At 40.5% G+C, this 20,385-nt stretch overlaps 1 protein-coding gene across 1 annotated transcript in view; it reads right to left on the reverse strand.

Annotated features, from left to right (window-relative positions):
- tox3 (TOX high mobility group box family member 3) overlaps positions 1-20,385 on the reverse strand; it is a 37,582-nt gene that overhangs the window by 7,827 nt on the left and 9,370 nt on the right. The window contains exons 2-3 of the mRNA XM_023155297.3: positions 8,595-8,660; positions 1,840-2,091 (exon numbers count right to left, since the gene is read on the reverse strand). Coding sequence (XP_023011065.3) covers positions 1,840-2,091; positions 8,595-8,660 — 318 coding nt within the window. The remainder of the gene's footprint in view (positions 1-1,839; positions 2,092-8,594; positions 8,661-20,385) is intronic.

Genomic DNA, 20,385 nt, shown 5'->3' on the forward strand with positions numbered 1-20,385 from the left:
GCCCCTGAAGCCATAACAAATAACACAGAATGTAATCATGTATATAAGGTTGTCATTCCTTTATCAGTGTGCTGACAAAATGACAAAATACCCCTGTTAGGGCCTTCGTAAATCATTGTCTCTATATATGGAATACAGTGAAAACAGTGCTGTTACTTATCTCATTTAGTTGCATTCTCTTCTCAAAGCAAAGATAAAACCACAGATGAATAGAATTTCTAAAGGCATTGTCACAAGACTTTTGGGGATCAATCCCATTTACAGGAAAAATGAGGGGCCACCACAAGTCTTCCTGCGGTACAATGTGCGATGACTGATAACGAGTGAGTAGTGTGCCGACGACAATGCCACGAGGCAAAGAGTAAAAACCCACATTCTCCCCTCAGTTTTTAATAGAGTCTCTGCACAATCAGAGACATGAGCCATGCAAATGGTGTTAAAGAGGAATAATGTTTGAGAATCAAATCTAATCCTCCAGCAAGTCATGAGAACAGTCAGGAATGTAATTGTGTCAAGGTTCCGTTTCTTCCAGATGCAGAAAGCTTAACTGACCATGAAATGAAAATTCTTTAGGCAAAAAGCCTTCAGGGGCTCACTTACTGTATGCAGCAGAGATATTTTAAAAGCTGCAATTATTTCACATGCCAGAAGCATGGGAGCAGGAAAAAGAGCTGTAAAAATGTTACAGTCCTTTCCCATATGGAATGTAAATAAATATACCTAATATCACTGTGATTCAACAAATGTGTTAGGGAGAAATGGGGACAGAGGGTCTAAAACACATTACATTTATTCACACACACTTCTAATAATAATAATGGCGCCTCATCTCAATGCAATCTGATTTGTGACTCACAAAGCAAATGCACCATCAATACCATCATCTTTTTGCTGATGCCTTTGTCCTTTCAATTCTTCTCTCCTAAATGAATCTTCCATTTTTGTAATGGCTCTGTAAGACAACTAGGCAGCCAGTGACATTTCCATTTTTCCTCCTCAGTGCTTCCATGATTGTGGCATTTGAAAATGCCTGTCCAACCTCAGACAACGATCTCACAATCTGTAGCACACAACAGTATCAACATAAAGAAAGTGATTATTTCACTCTACAGTTCTATGTTTAATCAAGTGCAATAATATTAACCAATTAAAATTATACGTGTCAACATTTTACTAGTGGGATAATTCTCCCCAGTCCTAAACTCTAAAAATAGCATGTGTCATTACTGAAGACCTCATGTGACACTTTGCTGAAGCGCAGATCAGCATTTACAGCAGGAAAAAAAGGTTTCAGGAGGTAACATGAATTAAATATGAGCATGTGAAACTGTGGCACGTTTGGGTCCCATTTTCACCGTCCTCCTGGGGATGAATGAGCATTGTACTCTAACACCTGTGATCTATTCACATCTGTTCACCTCATATAGAGAGGGATCATTCACATTCCTGTTTTGTTTTTTTGTTGTTTTTTTTAACAGATAAAAAATGCTCACAGTAAGTAACATAATATCATGACATTTACTCAATGTGATCATATACCTCCTGTGTTGTAAACAAGGCCAGATGCTGTGCCAGATGCACCGACAATAGGAGGCATGCAAAACTCTGAAGGTGACATTACGGTATGGTTCAGTAAAAGGGCCTTCTTATAAAGGTGGATTAGTGCAGCTCTCCAAATTCTGTCTTAAAGTCTTTCAGTTTGGATACATCATCAAAAAATAAATCTGGAGAGTAGGACACTTGCTGGAGAAGCACTGGTGCAAGATTTCTTATTCTAGATAAATGAGAGCAAGATAATGGTTTTTTTTCTTCACTTAGTTGTGAGATGGCAGTGCTCACCACAGACTGGCCGTTGTTGACAGACACCCCTTCTTGGTCCATCATGTTGCGTGAGATGGTAATCGAGGGCAGATCCAGACTCTGTGGGGGAAACTGGGGGATTAAGGGACCCCTGTGTGGAGCTGGGGGCTCAGGCATTGCTGGGAATGGCGAGTCCACTTCTGACAGACCCAGACCGGACTCCGTCTCAGGTGGAGGTGTAATGGGAGGAATCTCAAACTCCTCATCTCCCAAGCTGGGTGTATGAAAAGTCTGCAAGAAAGAGGAACAAAGAAGAAAATTATGAAATCCACCAACACAAAAGAGGCAGGAAGCATTTGTTGAGGTGGGCCTTATCTAACAGGCTGGAAGGAAACCTTCAGGGATTAAATCAGATGACTTTGTTTAAGAGATGGAGTGTTTTAGTGGAGTGGTAACACACTTTTCTGTAAGTGCACTAAGATGTAACATTTCCTAAACCTATTAAAGTCCACTTTAAGGAAAAAGAAGGAAGAAGGCGAGTGTGGAGAAAGACGTCAAAAGCAAAAATATCAAGCAGCAATCATGGGAGAGAGAGGATACATGATAAAAGCCCTTAATCTTGGGGATGTTGGGTTGAAGTGCAGTGAAAATACACGTCACAGGGAGATGGGTTTAAAGAACATTTTCAAAGATTATAACGCTTGGCCAGAAGTGTTTCTTTTTGTTCCCCTTGCCTGCACCCTTAAATCTGCTCATCAAACAGCCTAATCCTTCTGCCTTTCGAATTAAAGCTTTTGGTCACACTTAATTTGCTTATGTGCCTTCTTGGAGATGGAACTGTTCACCTACTTGGGTCTTGTTTTCATCTATGCATTGCATTAAGCTACTCTCTGCAAAGCCAAAATATTCATACCCTCACAATGACCACACTGTTGGTTACTTGGAAGCACAGCAAGCCTAGCACCTAAGATAGCAGGCCCTGCATTTATGTGAACCTGCAACCTCTTTAAAGCACAGTTCACTTACTGAAAGTAACATGGTTTAAAATGCTCACACTGAGTAAAACAAAACTCATGTTAAACTCCAAGAATTCTTGGAAATGTTAGGGTATGTGGACAAAGAGAAGCTACCGGTAGTTCTGCATCAAGAATCTGCTTGAGGTTGATCACAAACACCACTTTCTTGGCCCTGCGTCACTTTTATAGCAGCGGTTGCTTGTTAAGCCTCCTCCCAAATCCTCATCTAGTTCCTGAAATTTCTCAGACAATCATGGCATGAAAATAATTGGCAAAAAAACAGAAGGAAGCAGGCACTTATGCCAATTCGAACAGCCACAGATGAGTTTCCCCCATGCCGATTCACCTTTTCACACACCTGCCTGTAATTCTCAGAGGGATTGAGAGTCCTAGAGATGTTCATGCATTGCTTTTTGAGATAAGCTCCTTTGAAAAGGGTCCCGTTTTTCCCCTTACTCTTACCACTTACTCACATGTAAAGCATCATTCAACACCCTGTAGTTCTGGCATGGTGTAAAAACAGGAATGGGGACCTTAACCTCAGCAGAGGTGAAGATGTGTTATCTAAAACACCTATAAACCTGATATTAACAACCCTGTCTTCCTCTGCTCTGCCTCTGGTAGGTAGGGGATAGAATAACAGAATAGAGACAAGGGAGGGAATATGCCAACACAGACCTTGATTAGGGAGTATTAATGTTCCCCTTGCTTGCTTTAGCACACAGACACTTGAAACTAATTCATTGCCTACTCAGGGCAGCTGTCTTGACAAGCACTGATGAATTCCAGTGGCGGGAGAAGCTAATAGAGTTTTTATTCTCCCATTTTCTTTCTCTCTTCCTGCTCCCTACCACTGCTTCACTTTTCAGTGCTTGTTTCATAGCTAGAGAATCCGTTCTCCTTTCGGAAGGAGCTAAGGTCATATTCAGGGCCTCTGGCTCTCAAAGTGTGAAATAAATCACAAGCACCTTAGGAACATTTACTAACAGTCCACTGCTGTCATATTATGCTCCAGTCCACTCAAAAAACCACTGAAAGTTAGTTCACAATAATGCCTGTTCAGCAGCATGTGAATGAAAACCCAGTGTACGTTTATAAGGTTAATAAAACAAAACTGTCATGAGTCATGGACAAAATGTTCCAGTAGCACATGGAAAAGATCAGAGATCGTCTATCATCACAGCCGTCATTCAACTTTTTCAACTTCCCCCGTGGAGCAGGGTCAATCCCCATACCAGCCTTCAGATCTATTGCCCCAGTTTCATCTGGATCACATCATGCAACAATCTGAAGACATTGGCACTCTATCATAATCTCTCTAACAGGAGAGTTTCATCCTGTCTTGTCCACTACAGCCAGATACACTGCTTAGGCTGTGATTCTATGGCCACATTCATCCACGTAAGCCCTGCGGGGATGTTTTTGAGGGGGGGGGAAAAAAAAACAAAAAAAACAAAAAAAAAAACATCACTAGCATTTTTTTGCTCTACTCGACTATGAATACTATTTGCTGATCTAAGTAGGTTTCCTGTGGCGTTACTCTGTGTAAGGTAAATCAGGGCAGAACTATATAGGGCACTGGCTCCTATATTCTGGTGCATTGTGGCCTGAATTACAAAGCCAACCTAGAGATTTGAGACAAATGTCAAAGAGGAAGGTTGGCTGAGGTCAGCTACACTTTTGTAAGGGAGCAGTACAAGCATGACTGTGACCTTTAAGTGAAACACAGACATGTACTTGGTGGAAAGGAATGCTGGTGTTTAGTATCTGCTAAACAGCATGGAAGTGGAGGATAGCGAAAGCAAAAATCACAGTGGATGTGGGAAGATGGAGCAAGATCAGTATCACAGTCTGCGCCTGTGTGCTTTGCCTCACTCTGTTAATGATGATACAAATTAACATCAACACCAGGGGCACTGATAATGGAGACATGGAGTTTTTGCCTCATATAGGGGGGAGGTTATGGAAGATGTCAGCTGTCTGTGTAGAAAAGGCCCTCTCCCTAGGGAAGGGGTGCCAGATTTTACTGGATCCCACAGAGTGTTACAGTGTTGCGCACTGTCTGGTGTCATTTCACATAAAGCCAGTTTAATTCTTCACCAGGAGCAGCTTAGGGGGCTCTGATCGGAGATTAAGAGATGCACAATCCACTTTCTTCGCATCACCAGCCTGATTATCCATTTAAATTGTTCTGAAAGGCTCAGCAGAGCCAAGTGCCAAGCCAGATGCTGGCTTGGGAAGTGCAGGCATGTACATGTTAAGGGGTGGGCAAAGCAGAACACAACAGACAGAAAGAGAGAAGGATTGTGTGTGTGTGTGTGTGTGTGTGTGTGTGTGTGTGTGTGTGTGTGTGTGTGTGTGTGTGTGTGTGTGTGTGTGTGTGTGTGTGTGTGTGTCCCCATTGGCAGACACATGGTTCAGTGGTCTGAGGACAGACAAGGGCTTGTAACAGAGAGGCCTGATGTACCCAGCATGAGCATCCTAAGCAGGTGTGTGGGAAATCCCCCAGTTCTTAGAACCCATTGGAGGTGGATCAGCCCAAATTGTACCAAGAGAAATTCTCAACAGTTGTTATATTGTGCTGGGTCAATTTTCAGTGTAGGATCTATGTGATTTTAGATAATCAATCAATCACAGGAAAATTTACAAAAATGTCAAGCTTAACTCAAAGTCTTGTTGAACAGCATCCTAAATGCTTGCACTGACAATGCAAATGATTTAAATATCCCTTTTGCCATTTTTACTTGTGTCATAGTAAAAACACAAGTAAAAATGGTGCCATAGATAAACTTGTTTCATAGATAAACTTCAAAAAGTTGAGAAATGACAAATGTAACTTCAGTTTGTTAACTCGAATTATGTTTCATTTCGTTGCACTTGACTTTAACAAAAATGTTTAGCTTATGTTGCTACAAGAGGAGCTCTGAGCAGAGCAAAAAGTAGAATGATACTAGAAAGTTGTGCATATCTAGGAACTATGACTTGATTCTCTTCGCATGTGTTTTTTATAGTTAGTTTATTTTTGTCTAAATTACTTTGTCTAGTAAAGATATTCCATAGTTTAGGCAGAACCTGCTTGAACATCTTTTCTGAAATATGTGGAACTGAATGTTTCAGCATCAGTCCCCTTAGTTTCACAATAAATATATGTACCAAATCTCTTGGTAGCCCATGCTTTCCTTTTCATTTTCAAGATGTCACTGAAAGCCAAAAATGTCAACCTTATTATGGTGCTCAAGGACAAGTTATCCCCAAGAGTCCTGTTGCTAGCATGCAGTGGAAAAGAATGAAAGCACAAGACTTTAGTGCAAACACAAAATGTTGTCATAAACAGTATAACATTGGTTTATAGAGAATGTATGAACTACAGAAATATAAAAAGGGATGTGACTGGGATGGGAATCACTGAATTTTCCCTTCCAGTGGATTATCCCTGCGGTGCCTTGGAGCTCTTTCAATATCAGAACAAGAGGAAGAAAAAGCTTTTCAGGCAATATTTCCAGTCGTTCAATAAATGTAGTAATGCAATTCACAGATGTAATAACCAAGAGTTGTTAAAGGCAGCAGCATGCAATTACTGCATATAATAGGCCTCAGAATCAATAGAGGCTGGACTGAGGATCCAGTTTCAAATATCTAGACAGGCAGAGTGCAGCTACTCAAATGACAACATCAACCATGGCACCCCTAATCGGCACTATTTCAAATTTGGATCATTTGTAGTCCATTTCTACATATTTATAGTTCATTACATGATGCTAATTTGATTGGGAAAGTAAAGTGATACATCTGAGTGGAACACAATCTCAGTGTACAGTATCCTTTTCACTTAGGAAAGCAGTCAACCTTTCTCTCCTAGGATGTATGCTTTACCAGGCACACCAAGGTCATCTTATCTCATTCTCTAAGTGCATAAGGTAAATGATACAACAGCCATCCAAACAGCAATGCGAGTCTGTCGCTCTGAAGCAGAAGCAATCTCACACACTGTGTGCAGTTTTAAATATACAGTATCCACTGTGTAAATAAAGAGTAGCTGGATGTAAACAGGTTTGCATTTTTTGCTTTAAGTCATTTGTGGTAAAGCAAAACATCTGTATATATAGGAACTTTGAAGCAAGGAATAACCCATGCTTATTCTTACACATGAAAGAGTAGGCAAAGTATCCCTATGGCTCGATTTGAAAACAATAACTAACCAAACGTGGGGGCATAAATTTAACTTTGCCATGTTTATCATGGAGCCTTCATAAAGGAGACTTCCTTTCTTCTCCTGTAGCCACAACACAAACCAGACACAATCGGTACATTTAACCAGTGCTATTGTACATATGGTGTGAAACCTCGCAACTCAAAGTGGAAATCACTTTAATCTCACTTTAGCTCAGATTGCAACAAACAATACTTTGGACACTCCAAATCTTGACAAGAAAACCCTATGCTTAAGGCTTCTTCTTGCTCTTTCTTTCCTTCAAAGCACAATACCATCTGTGCCCTAACACTGGAAACAGTTGTTCCTTTTGATAAAATGCAAATGAGCTGGGCTGTTTTCATTAAGGAGTGCACCCCCAGCCCATTCCCCCCACTTTCACTTACTGCCACAGTGGGCCCTCACAGCTGGGGGCTGAACGCTCTCCAAGCAGCCTGTGTCGGCATGGTCCCTGCTGCAGTGGGCCTCAGCAGCCCGTGGATACAGAGGATGCGCCCACTCAGCGTAAATGTGGGGGAAAATTAGACTTCTTCCATAATACTCTGCGGCTTTGTGAAGCAGCCACTTTATGAACATGAGGTCATGCGCTCCAGACACTTCTGTGTAGCTGCCCGAGTTTGAATGTCACAGTTGCATCCCTGCTGCCCAACTGACATGAATGAAAACAATACGGTTAACAATGACATCTATTTCAGTATTTTGGAGCTACTATGTAATGATGCTTTGCTTTGGGTTTTGAAGCCAGATCAATCTCCCCTGCTAAACTGGATGAGATTAGACAGTTTGAACCACAGAGGATGATGGGTATTTTTGGTGCACTTGTCTCTAATGACAGGGCAGCCGAGTGGGTGGAGGGGGAATAAAATGGATAAATTTAGCACACTGTTAGGACTGCTATGGCTCACAGAGTCCGTTATATACCTCCAGAAGAACAACTGCTCCCTTATTCTTTTCAATGCGACAGTATAGTACACAGTTTTTGCAGCAGCTCCTCAGCCAAAGATTGCTGGTGACATTTCACTTTCTGTAAGTGCCAGGAGATAGCACAGCTCAAAGAGTGACACAGCTATGGAGTTTGTTTATGCTTCTTTATTACATCTTTGAAAAGAGAAGGAAAACAGGTGTTTTTATCCTCAGCTTTCTGAGATATCACTTCATCTTACAAAGCATAGTTGAAGCAGTCACATCACATTAGCGTCCGCTCTCACAAGTTACAACCAAGCCTGAAGAGGTTTTAAGGAGAGGAGGAACAAATTGGATGGTAAAAATTTATTTCCTGATTGAGATGGCAAAACAGTCATTTATTTCCAGGAATATTTCCTATCAGATATGCAGCTTATTCTGACAGTTATTCATGGCACTTCTACCGCATCCCATTATTTTCAAAGAATTATTCAAACGCCAAAACCAGAGACTGCTTTATTCCATAACATGTATAAAAAGGTGTAAATTATCATTTTATTTAGTCATGTTTAAAAAAAAAAAAAAAAAAAAAAAAAAAAAGACAAACAAAGACTCATTTTCACACCCAAATTTGTTTACATTCATGGAAAACAGAGTATACTTACATCCCCAGCAGCAAGCAGGGCACCATTCGCCTCAGCCATGTTCATGTAGTTGTTATTATTCTGGAACTGGAAATGAAAACAAAGAGAAAAAAAACCCACAATCAGCCGAGTGGTGTCCAGATAACATCCAGTGTAAATCAACTCACTTCCCTCTCATAACCAACACCTGTCACTCAAACAGATTGTCATACATGGCTCTGAATATTTGCACACTGGGTTAACCCCTGTCTCTACATGCATAAGCACATTCTGCCACTCTGCCATTATTGTGACATGATGAGAGGCATTTGAGAGGCCCTGGCCAATTCAAACCAGGGTAATGAGAATCTGGTCCAGCTATTCAGCTCTTATGGGATAGCAATTAAGGATATGTTTGCATCACAAAGCCAAGTATCAAGATGCAGTGGCAGGTTATTAACTTAAAATAACCTATGGGAGAGGAGTGATACTGGGGGGAAATAAGGAGGTAGAGGGTGTTTTTATTATGGCTGCTGTACGTTTTAGGTCAACGGGAACATTTGACTAAGTCCATGTTCATGAAGAAACTAATTTCCCCCTGATCCGTTACAAAAATATGTTTCTACTTCAGCATTTACATATTAATAGATACAGTCTTTAGTGGTGAGTTGGAGCCATACTGTAAAGACACATTAGTGATTAAGGGAGTTGATAAGCTATCAAAACCCTGTACTTTGGAAAGAAATAACATGTTTTTACAACATCCCCCCCGCCCCTACCAACCCACACATGGCCTGTTGGCAAAATGGCAGCCACTTCCTTTCTTCATAGACACAACCATGCTGACAGGTAGGAACAATGGGACATAGAATGAAGAATTATGGGCTAGCAGCTGGGCCCACGAGCACAATGCACCTCTCTGTGAGTGAGGAGAGCAAACCCCAGCCTACACAGCTCAGAGGAGAAAGAAACGCAGCACGTTTGCGTCTTCATGAGAACATTTTACCTGTTTTTAACAAAGCTCTGAAGTCATCTCTTTTGTATGTTTATTACAAAGTCACTCTCTTAAAACATCATGAGTGAAAAAACTAATAGACGAGGGGGAGGGGGGGAGAGGGAACAGAAAGAGAGCGAGGCAGAGAGAAAAATGCTTCTTATCAGAGCAGAAGCCAAACAATAGTGGAAACAAATTAAGATCAGAGCAAACTGAGAAGTGCATTAATATATTTTCGAGCCCTTTGTGGTTTTCTTTCTATACTCTTTTTCTTCTGAGTGGTTAGTATGCGAATGTAATTACCGAAAGAACTGCTGCTAATCAACTGCGAATGGTATCCATTAATTAGGCTATGCCCTGGAGAGAGAGTTGAGAGTCAGCAGCAATGTTAACAGTGTTGCGCACCAATGAGAACAGGGAGCCACAAGCTCCACTAGCAGTTGCTGAAGCAGGTGGTATGAGCCACCTAGGCTTCCAGTGCCATCTTACCTGGAGCTGTCCTACTAAACTATATCCGACTCAATTGAGTTTACATATTTGAACAAACATATAAAGACACACACACACACACACACACACACACACACACACACACACACACACACACGAGCCTCTGCTGGAAAAGTAACTGTCAATTGCTGGCACTGCTTCGCTTCCCAGCTGTGTGGAACTTTGAGTCATGACATGGCTAGGTTACGTCAGCTACTCAGCTTGTAATTAACCTTATGCTGGGCTTATCTTGGAAGTGTTACTCCGTTCCCCGTCTTCTTTTAGATAATGAATTGAAGTCTCAAAGATATCCTTCTCTATTCAAGCACTAGAACATTGTTCTGATTGTGGGGGAGATACGGCTTCATGCAGGGCTGCTTCCGCCTCTTCTTGCCCTGTGCCTGAACGAAAGATTTTTTTTATTTATTTATTTTAAATCGGGGGGGGGGGGGGGGGGGGGGGGGGCACCAGTTGCTCTCAAATGCAAATAGTTGCCTGAGAATTTAGAGGGAAAAATGTACAGTGAAAAAGAAGGAACTTTTGATTTTTACTTTGTTGCCTTGAAATAAAGAAAAAAATGTTGCCCTAGATTCCATGGAAACTTCCTGCTCTTATTAATAGCCATTTTCAACTCAATTACTTGAAATGTTACACCATTTTGTAATGCAGAAAACACAAGAAAAGTGAAAAAAGTGTGAGTGTTTGTGTCTGTCTGTGTGTTTGTCTGTGTTTGTCCAATAAAACAAATATCACACAAAGGCATCCCTGAATTGTAAACTGTAAAACAAAGATATTGATCCAAATCACTTCAGCTTCATTACAGAAAACATGATCAAGTCAAGTCCATGTGCCAATTAGCAGTGTTAAACTCCCTGGGCTCTGTCTCTCTGACTCATGTTTTTACTGTGTTTCCAGGCCCCTTTAAGAGCAGTTCAGAATCTCCTCAGAGAACTGTGCCTAACATCCCAAGAAATGTCCCCAGTTACCAGTATCAATCTTCACCATTAAAAGCTGTACCATGTCGGGCCGGAGGCCTCGGCGGACAAGCAGAGCAGGGAGTGGAGATTGTTATTTTTATTCCCAATTCATTTCTGGGGTAGGGGCCATTTTGGGCCCATGTTTGCGGCATTGCCGATTGAGTCAAATGCCAGATTAAATTAAGTGTGATTGGAGGGACCGCGCAGTTGACGGTAAGGGACCGTGCTAAAATGGGTCAGCGTAGACAATGAAGGCCCTGTAATTAAAATGATGTGATGAGCTAGAGGAGAGCTGTGGCTGCCATGTGAAGAGTCAAACAACTGTGTGCCTGCCCATATGCAGACCTAAATGAAAAGTTTGGGAAATCTGAAGGATGGGATCACTTGATTTTTGGAAGATAAAGGCTCCTAAAATACAACAAAATGACTGTAAATGTCTAGCACTGCAGTCACAGCCCAGACAGGTTTGCTATTTGCAAGAAACCAGGCTCCTCAGTCTTCCCAGTTCCAAAAAAAGTCAGTTATGTACTTGGGCTTTGCTTCTTTCAGCGGTGGGGAATCATGAGGAAGCCATAGAAAATGGTGCTTTAAAATAGCTTTGGGGTAGAAGGCTTTTACTAACAGAGTGAATTCACAGATAAAGGTGCTCTGTAATATGAACTGTGCTAAGAGTCAGACATGGCTACATGGCAGCATAAAATGCTGGGTTCCCAGTGTTTTTATTTCGCCTTCTGCACCACCAGCACATTTCTTCAATAACTGTTTAACAGGAGAGAATTAAGAGCTTACATGGACCCTGATCCTGAAGTGAAAAGACTCCAATGTCTGAATAATCACAGGCATTTAGAAAAGCCAAGCAACCTTGCAGCAAATAGGATACGTGTGAATTTCTAGATTTTTCTACAAATGCAAAGTATTGCTTTTCTTATTAGTCTTCTGACTAGATTTCAGAGATTTTTTTTATTTTTATTTTTTTTAAATCGCAGTGAATGTTTCAGTTATTCATTATCAGAGACAGTAGTACTAATCACAATTTAAACATGTTTTTTTCCTGACTAAAGCCAGTGTAATTTTGCTTGATTTTTTTCCAGCTATCTTTTAAATCCCACTGCAAGAACATTTGTATAAAAGAATGTCCAGTGGGAAATAAGGTGTTTTACAAAATTATTTCAACCTCAGGGTGAACACAATATTGCACCAACATGACCCCCTCTCACTCCCAATATGATGGAGTAACCACACAGATCTTATCAGTAAACATGAACTGGACAACGAAGAATCCACAGAATACAAGCCTGAAGAGCCTTTGATAGCACAGCTGCCTTCTCTTCATGCATACAAATGAAATGTGCATATGTTTTAGTGCAAACATCAAATATTGCTTTATCAATGGCAATTAAATGATAAAGCATGACTGGGAAAATCCAAGGTGACAGTTTTCACCAGAAAAGGGAGAAACATAAAAGAGTGTTTTCTTTTATTTTCAAATCAGCTTCAAAAGACTGCTACTTGGTTTTACTGTACAATCATAAAGTTATAATATCATAGCTGTCTGTCAGCAGGTAACCAAATTGGACACATTCTTGCTCCATACTGAAAACCGCCAAACTAATTCAATCAAGAGCCTGGGCTTTTCCAGAAGCAAATCAACTGCTGACAAACGATTTTACAGTTCAGCTTGAGCTCAGTAATCACAGCCTAGCATGTGTTCTCTGGAACATGACACTTGCGCTAATATGTTCTCCAGTGGTCTCCATAAAAGACAGTGAAAACACCACAGTTAAAACGCAATCTTCGATCCCAAGTAGCCCACTGTAATTTTCGATCTATTATTTTATGCAATTTCCTTTAAGGCCCTGCCCATAACCAGGTTTAGCTAACTCTCACACTGAGTGCAGGAGGCTGGAGATTCAAAAGAGCAGCACTGTTTCCTTCCCTGCAATACTGGTCGGACTGTGTTGTAGCCTCTGGGAAAGTTATCTTCCAGAGGTACTGCTCACCAAATACATGCTCATTTACAACCCAATTCAGCATAAACACTCTGCAGCTGCGTCTCTGGTGATCACAAGGCCTATTCATGCACAGCAGGCCACTGTGCATGCAGAGGCAAGCTGACATATATAGATATATTTCCTCCTATGTGTGCAGCAGTCAATTTGTAAAGCAACTCCACAACACAGCATGTCCACACAGTCAGCTAGCAAGCTGTGTTCTGATCTGCGGGCCGAATCGATTGGTAATTCAGTTTAAAGCTAAAATCATTACTCCCCCCAGCCCAGCACTGTCTTCCACTATTAAGACTGCTAGTCCTTAACTACATAAGGTAGCATTGAGGGGAAGTTCATTGAAAGCATCTCAGTCTTCCTTTGCCTCTCAGTGGTAGTACCCCTACAACAGTGCAGAGAAGCTGGTGTGAGAAAAAGTGGGATCTGAACTAAGCTGATGACAGTGTTGTTCAGGCTGTGTGGTGATTACCCTCCCTTCACACCACACAGACCACTATAGTCTCAGCTAGAGGTATCACAGCTTGCTTTAGTTTAGTAAACACTGACCTGGAGGAACAGTTTTCAACCCCTGCACAGATATCAAACCTCTCACAAAAAGACTGTTTCCTGGCCACAGAATGGTAGGGATTCTGCTCCGACGGGGAGACACGTTTATTTAACATTCGATCAGAGAAGGTTAAACAAGGATCTTTAACTTTTGGACCGTGTAATCATTAAAGTCTCTAAAATAAGAAACTTTAGGGCATCACAGATGGGGTTGTTATAAGCAAACCCAAAAGCAGAGCCTCTGTTCTTTACATTACTCCAAACGGCAAAGGAACACTATAATTCCATCACAGCGCATAAAAACAAGTTTGCATGTCCAACCAAAATGACAAGCTTAACTATCAAAATAAAGGAAAAAGTTACAAGTGATTTCACAGCTCAGCAAATATATATTATATTTTTTCAAGCTTCCCAGTCATTATGGCTGTGTTAAAAGACAGTAAAAGGAGAACTATAGTTTGTGTATTCAGCATGTTCCTTTGGGCAAAATTTATATTCAGCGCAGACACGGTGTATGAGAGCGATAACACGGAGACACAAAAAGACCAGAGTGAAACAGCATTTGTAAAGTCAGGCAGAAAAGTTGTCAATGACTAAAAGCAAACATCTGGCATATACTGCATCTGTTTATTTTTATTTTTTTTTATTTTTTTTAAGAACACATTTGACCTCAACCACATTTTTATAATGGCTAACAGATCAAGTGACAATGTGAATTACCGATTTCATATTGAAATTTACATTTTTCCAAATAAAATAACTGCTACTAAATACAGATTCCACAAAAAGACTTTACAATGTGTTTGTCGTTCACCTATGCTCTCTCTCCCTCTCTCAGACACACGAACAACAAATCAAAGGCAGTGCAGCTGCCATGCATACCTACTATTAGAAGGAACTGGGTGCTCAGTGTCCTGCACTTGGTCATGTAAGGAGACCAAGGATCAAATCTCCAACCCTGCAATTAGTGGACAATCCACTCTACCTTGAATTATGGGCTCACTAAATTAATAGGATTTGGTAACCGCTATGCTAAGAGTACAGTGCTTTATTAGATAGTAGATCTGTCAGGTTGTATTTATGCACAGTTGCTTTGAGATGTCAGGCATCAACACATCTTTAGCAGGTAATGTAAAATAATTATAGAAAATGTCATCTCAGTTTAGTGTGTTAGGATGCTAACATTTGCTAATGAGTACTATACACATAGTTGTCACGGCTAATAGAAATGGGATCAGAAATGGGTCATAAAACAAAGGAAAATCTGGTGCAAAACTGTTGTTACTATTGGGAATCATGAATCTATGGATGTATGTAGGATACAAAATTTAACAGTACTCCGTCCCGCATCCTGTTGAGCTAATCTAGTCTGGACTAAAGGGTAGACTGACTGAAATGGCCTATGTTAGAGCAGCAATGCCTACATGACTAAAATTAGTCCTTGTTACTCTTATTTTATATTATAAACGTAGCCAGTCGCTTTAAAATATAAACTTCTAAGACTTCTGCTTTCTTGTGTAAATGTGGACTTTTAAGTGTAATTTACAGCAAATGTAGCTGGACTAATTTTATAGCATAGTCGCTGCTAATATCACTGCACTAGTTACACAGTAGACCTAAAAGCACACAGAGGTTCTCCATGGCTACTGTTTTCTCTGAGGCCTAAGACTTGCAAATGTTGCCAAAACAAAGATGGTCTCAGGATTTGTCATAATGGACCAATAGCCTGAGCTCAGCAGCCTCAATAGTATGCAGGTCAACATCCAACATCCCATTTTTTCCCTGGCTGTTGAGTCTGCTATGTACTCTCAAGAGCAAATCCTAAAAGAAAGCGCGAGCTAAATGGGGTTCCATCTTTGATTTGGCGGGGTGCAAAGCCATTGGCCCACAGCCACAAAGGAGCTTAGGCAATGGAGAGGGCCTCAGAAACATGGTGTAGCTTTCTCACAATTGCTGCTGTTGCATGGACACACCGCTCTTGAGGAAGTAACATGAGAGAGGCTTGTCTTGTTGGTGTTGTCTTGCTTTTACTCCTAAGCCATGTCTCAAGGCTGTTTACTTTCAGCAGCTTTGATGCAACTCCAACTCAAGATGGTATCAGGGTGTGGATTTTAACCTAAGCTTGTCCTGTTCTGCTTGCCATTCTTCTACTTCAGAGCACAAGAGTGCTATCAGGTTAAAGAAGCTACCGGTAATAGTATTTATTTATTTATTTATTTTTTTTTAAATGGTCAAATGTCAAAAAGTAGAAGAACAGTTTTGTGCCAGTGGAAACAGGTTTGCTTCTGATGGCACTAATGGTTGTACTTTTTTCCTGATTTGTCAAATGGCTTTGTCACTAGGACTTCACATAAAGATCCACTGAAAGCTGCAGGGAGTGGAGCACAGACACTTTTTTCCCTTTCTTTTTTTTTAATTCCCTGTGTGCTGTTACTGACTAATACAATCATTATGAATGGCTCTGGGAATGTGCACAGTCAAGAGCTTTTAGTGCTGGACTCAAAACAATCCTCTATTTCTTATCTGCTAATGTTGGATATAAAATGATGTAAAAGCCTAAAGTGGTGAGAGCATTAACATCAAACTATTCAGTCCATTAAAAGCCTAATGTATTCTATAGCATGTTTTTGAGCAATGTTATCAAGTAATTAGCCCAGTTTAACAGTATTTAAAGCTATCAAATATAAAATCTATTTCTTTCTTTTGAGAAATGTTTACAAAAAGGCATTAACAGCAAATAGTAAACTGGAGGGTTAGTCCCATTTTTCATCATAATTCTCAAGCCCATTAAAATCTTCATGTATGCAACCTGTGTCTTTTCTGTTATTCTTAGCAGAAGACCAGTATGCACAAACCAGCCAGTTGTTCAATCTCTATAAATCTGAAAAGCACAAACTGCTGAGCAGTGACTCGTATATCAGTCTATTATATACTACAGGGCTGACTGTATTAAACAAATGGCTAGGCCTGCAGCTGGAAAAGAGAGGCAATATAGAGAGAGCAGAGGTTATTGTCTAATTTAAATCTTGGCTGCTTTCCCAGAACTGTACCACATTCCAATTTGTGGCTGTGTTGCTTGGCGCTACTGACAGAGGTCCGGCTGCAAATACTCTCGGGCTCCTCTCCAGAAATGCGTCTCCAAACTGACAATCAACAAGTTGGCAGAGATTAACGGAATGATGGGAGCAAATTAGGTAAAATAATGAAAATGCACTAATATAGATGCCGTGCTCTGTTATTTTCTTCCACCTGTGGTTGCAATAATGTATCTATAATCATTAAGACTTGATGTGCAACAACACAGGCTCATAAAGAAAGCCAGTACATTGCTTCTGTAATGTCTTTGAGTTCCATAATGAAATAGCAGCTGGAAAAGACATCTGTGAACACATAGTAGTTACAGAATGGTTGAGTGAGCTCTTAGAAGCAATTAGCTGTTTCAAGCATTTTCTCCTTGGCATACTATTGTCCGTTCATCTGCTAGATTGACAGCACACCAGGACATCATTAGCAAACCTGACAGCTGTTGAGTCGCAGACATTGTTTTTCTTGTGACAGCCACCATCAGGCTAAGTGCTTCACTTGTGTTTTTAACAGTATTTAAACTCAAAATGTCACTTTAACATTTCCTACTTCAAAAGCAGCGTGAGATTAAGATACCAGCTTTGAATAATTACAAACACTAAGCCTCAACTTTGATTCCGTATCATTGCACTGACATTTAAAAAGATTCGGAACAAAGACACATTACACATCTTTTAGTCATAATGCAAAAGTTATTCCTCTCCTCGGTGTAAAAAGACAGGTTGGAGATCAAAGGCGTATGAAAAACCTAGAGGTCTGCTTTGTGTGGAAGTGGCATTTTTTTAATTTTTAATTTTTAAATGGAGAAGATAAGTTAGGAAAGTGTTTACACATTTTTTTTTAAACAAAAACTAATGCAAAAGCATTTGTTTAATAAGACTTGTCAGTCTGTGGCCAATCAAAAGCAACCATATCTGGACTTAATTTCCCTAATGATGGTATCACACAAGAGAAAATAATCATATACATTATACCTGTAAAAATCCTCCCTGTACAGGTATGCTTATTTTCTGCTTTGACAACAACTCCCTTTGAGCTATTTTTATCTAATTTCAGTGCAGGCGGCTAAGGGGGGGAAAAAAAAAAAAAAAAGGGGGGGGGGGGGGGGGGGGTCACTGACATTTTCTGTATTTGAGCCTTGCCCTCTATTTTAGGACCATGCTGAGTTCTTCCACTAAAATAAATGACAGCACGACAATCTACTCTCAACTCGCACCTTTCCGCGCACATGTTCTCCCATCACTCTTCATTTATCTTCATTAGGTTTGTTTGACCCATCACCAATCCTCTGCCAGTGTAAATATAAACACTACAGTCCATAGAGATCATCTCTATATGTGATATCTTGCAGAGGTGAAGAGCAGCTAAATGTAAATGGCCGACATGTATATGAAAACCCACTCTGGAGTAGTCGTGTAACAAACCTAGAAAGATAAATTCCACCGATCCAATTAATCAATATATAAACAAAGCCTGTGATGAGAAAAATCAGTGATTTCAACAGGGGGCGCCATGCTGTAAACTACCGACTACAGGTTTAAGCAGGAGTGCGGAACAGAAATCCCACTGTCAACTTGTCATCGGCTAATTTACCTGGAGCCAGAGGGGGAGATTCACTGGACACATAGGGAGAGTTAATCTCTTCATTCATCTTTCGCTAAAGAGATCGACCCAATTAGCTTGCCACATTGACTGACAGCCCTTGTGTCTGCTTTTCTCCCTTGACTTTTCCCTTGCTTTTTAAAAAAAAGAAAAGAAAAAATCAGGAGTTATGCAGTTTATGCTGGCCCCAGCTGAAGGCTGTGAAAATTATTCGAGAGTACTGTACAACAGTGAAATAATCATGATGGCTTTATTCAAATATGTCGAGTCTGAAATATTCACCACTACAATTTGCTGTGACTGATTAGCCAATGGAAGGGCTGCTTGGGGATAGCTCTCCAGAGCTCTGTAATTGAGCAGATTTGACTTGGGAGAGTTTTTCTTCTCCTGATAACTACACATTCCCTTTTGAAATGTACTTTTCCTTTTTTAGCCTTTCCTGGGAGCCAGTGAACATCAGAGTTATAACGCTTGCAGAAACAGCATGTATGTAGGACAGTTTATATTCTGATCGTCATCTGTTTAAAATGTGACTCCACATTGTGTGGATTTAATCATTTCCCACTGTATCACTGGTTGAAGGGCAGAGAGTGCAGAAACATCAGATCTGTAACCTCAAAGATCAGGGACAACAATAGCCTGAAGGTCTGCCACTGTGACCATCCATTTGACATAAATCTCTATGTTCCAATACAGATATTGTAGTGACAATTTCCCAAGTGCACCTTTATATTCTGCAGTTGGTTTATACATGTGAGGACTCGCAAACCAAAATCAGGAATAGGAAACAGTGCGCAGAAAGAAAGAACATCAAATGTGTAACAATGAGCCGTTTCATTTTAATTCTGTATGCTTAATTATAACATTAATATGTCAATCCTGATTTTGTCCGGTTCTGGAGACAAGGCTACATTTACAAATATCCGTGTGCCAAAACGTACTGAAAACAGCTTTCTTCTTTCACATTAAATCTCATTTATTTTCTACAGGGGGAAAAAAAGAAAAAGATGTTGTTATTCTTTTTCAAAAACACACCACTAATGCTCTGGGGCATGGTTTGTCATTGTTATTCAGTGCTCGCTCACCTACACTTAAAACATGATCCTTCTGGATTTTAATTAAGCACCAAGGTACCTCCCAGGGGGTTCTGGCTTGGCAAAGGAAACTACTTTGATTTATGTACTACTTTGTTGTTCCTGCTTGAAGCTTGCATGTTATGAGAGACTGTGGTGATGAATGAAAGAACTGGGCAATTATTCTTATTTGTTAATTAGTTCCTGTTGGGAATGCATTATTGTGGATTCCAACACTAAAAGATGAACACATCGTTGTCCCTTTACCTGTCAACAGCTATGTTAGGACTGACTAAACCGAGTATCATGCTACAAGCTGGGTGCATGTTCGTACATGTTTGATTGAAATTGAATGTTAAATCAACTAAAGCTGTTAGGAATTTGCCTGATTGTCAAGCATGCCAGCAGAATAATGCAGCAATTTACATGCATCCCACTCTACCCACCCCACCCACACAGCAGAAAATGGTACAAATCAGCAAAAATACTTATTTGCAGAACCCGATGCAATGCTATTTCAACAGCAACATTATTCAAACAGAATTTACTGGCTGTTAAACAAGCAATTAACAACAGCTCGAGAACATTTAGTAGAAGTGCCAATTACTGATAAACCTCTCAGACTTGGGGATATAGGAGAATTTGACACCATAGTCTTATGCATTAATGCACAAGGCAAAACAATAAACCCATAAAATATTAACAGCCGCATTCAAATCAAAGTGGGAGCTGACGACAAATCTCTCGGTGTCACTTGAAAGGGAAGTTGGCCAGGCACCTCAGTGACACAAGGATGGTTTAAGAGGAAGACCTTGTGCAAGCTCTGCTCTCCTGGATGCATATCAGAAGCTAATGGACTCTCAAAACTACAGGGGTGCTGCGGGATTGCCACGATTAGCTCGTGGAACTGCTGAAGGTCACCACTGCTGAGCTGAGCAGCCACAAGCCTTCATAAAACCATGCAGCGTATCATTATTTTCAAAGTGTTTCATTATGGACGGTTAACCTTGGCTAACTCCAACCTAACACTTTAATCAGATGCCTGTAATGCTTTGGAAACAT

Source organism: Maylandia zebra, linkage group LG1, assembly GCF_041146795.1.
Source record: "Maylandia zebra isolate NMK-2024a linkage group LG1, Mzebra_GT3a, whole genome shotgun sequence".
NCBI classification, from domain to species: Eukaryota; Metazoa; Chordata; class Actinopteri; order Cichliformes; family Cichlidae; genus Maylandia; species Maylandia zebra.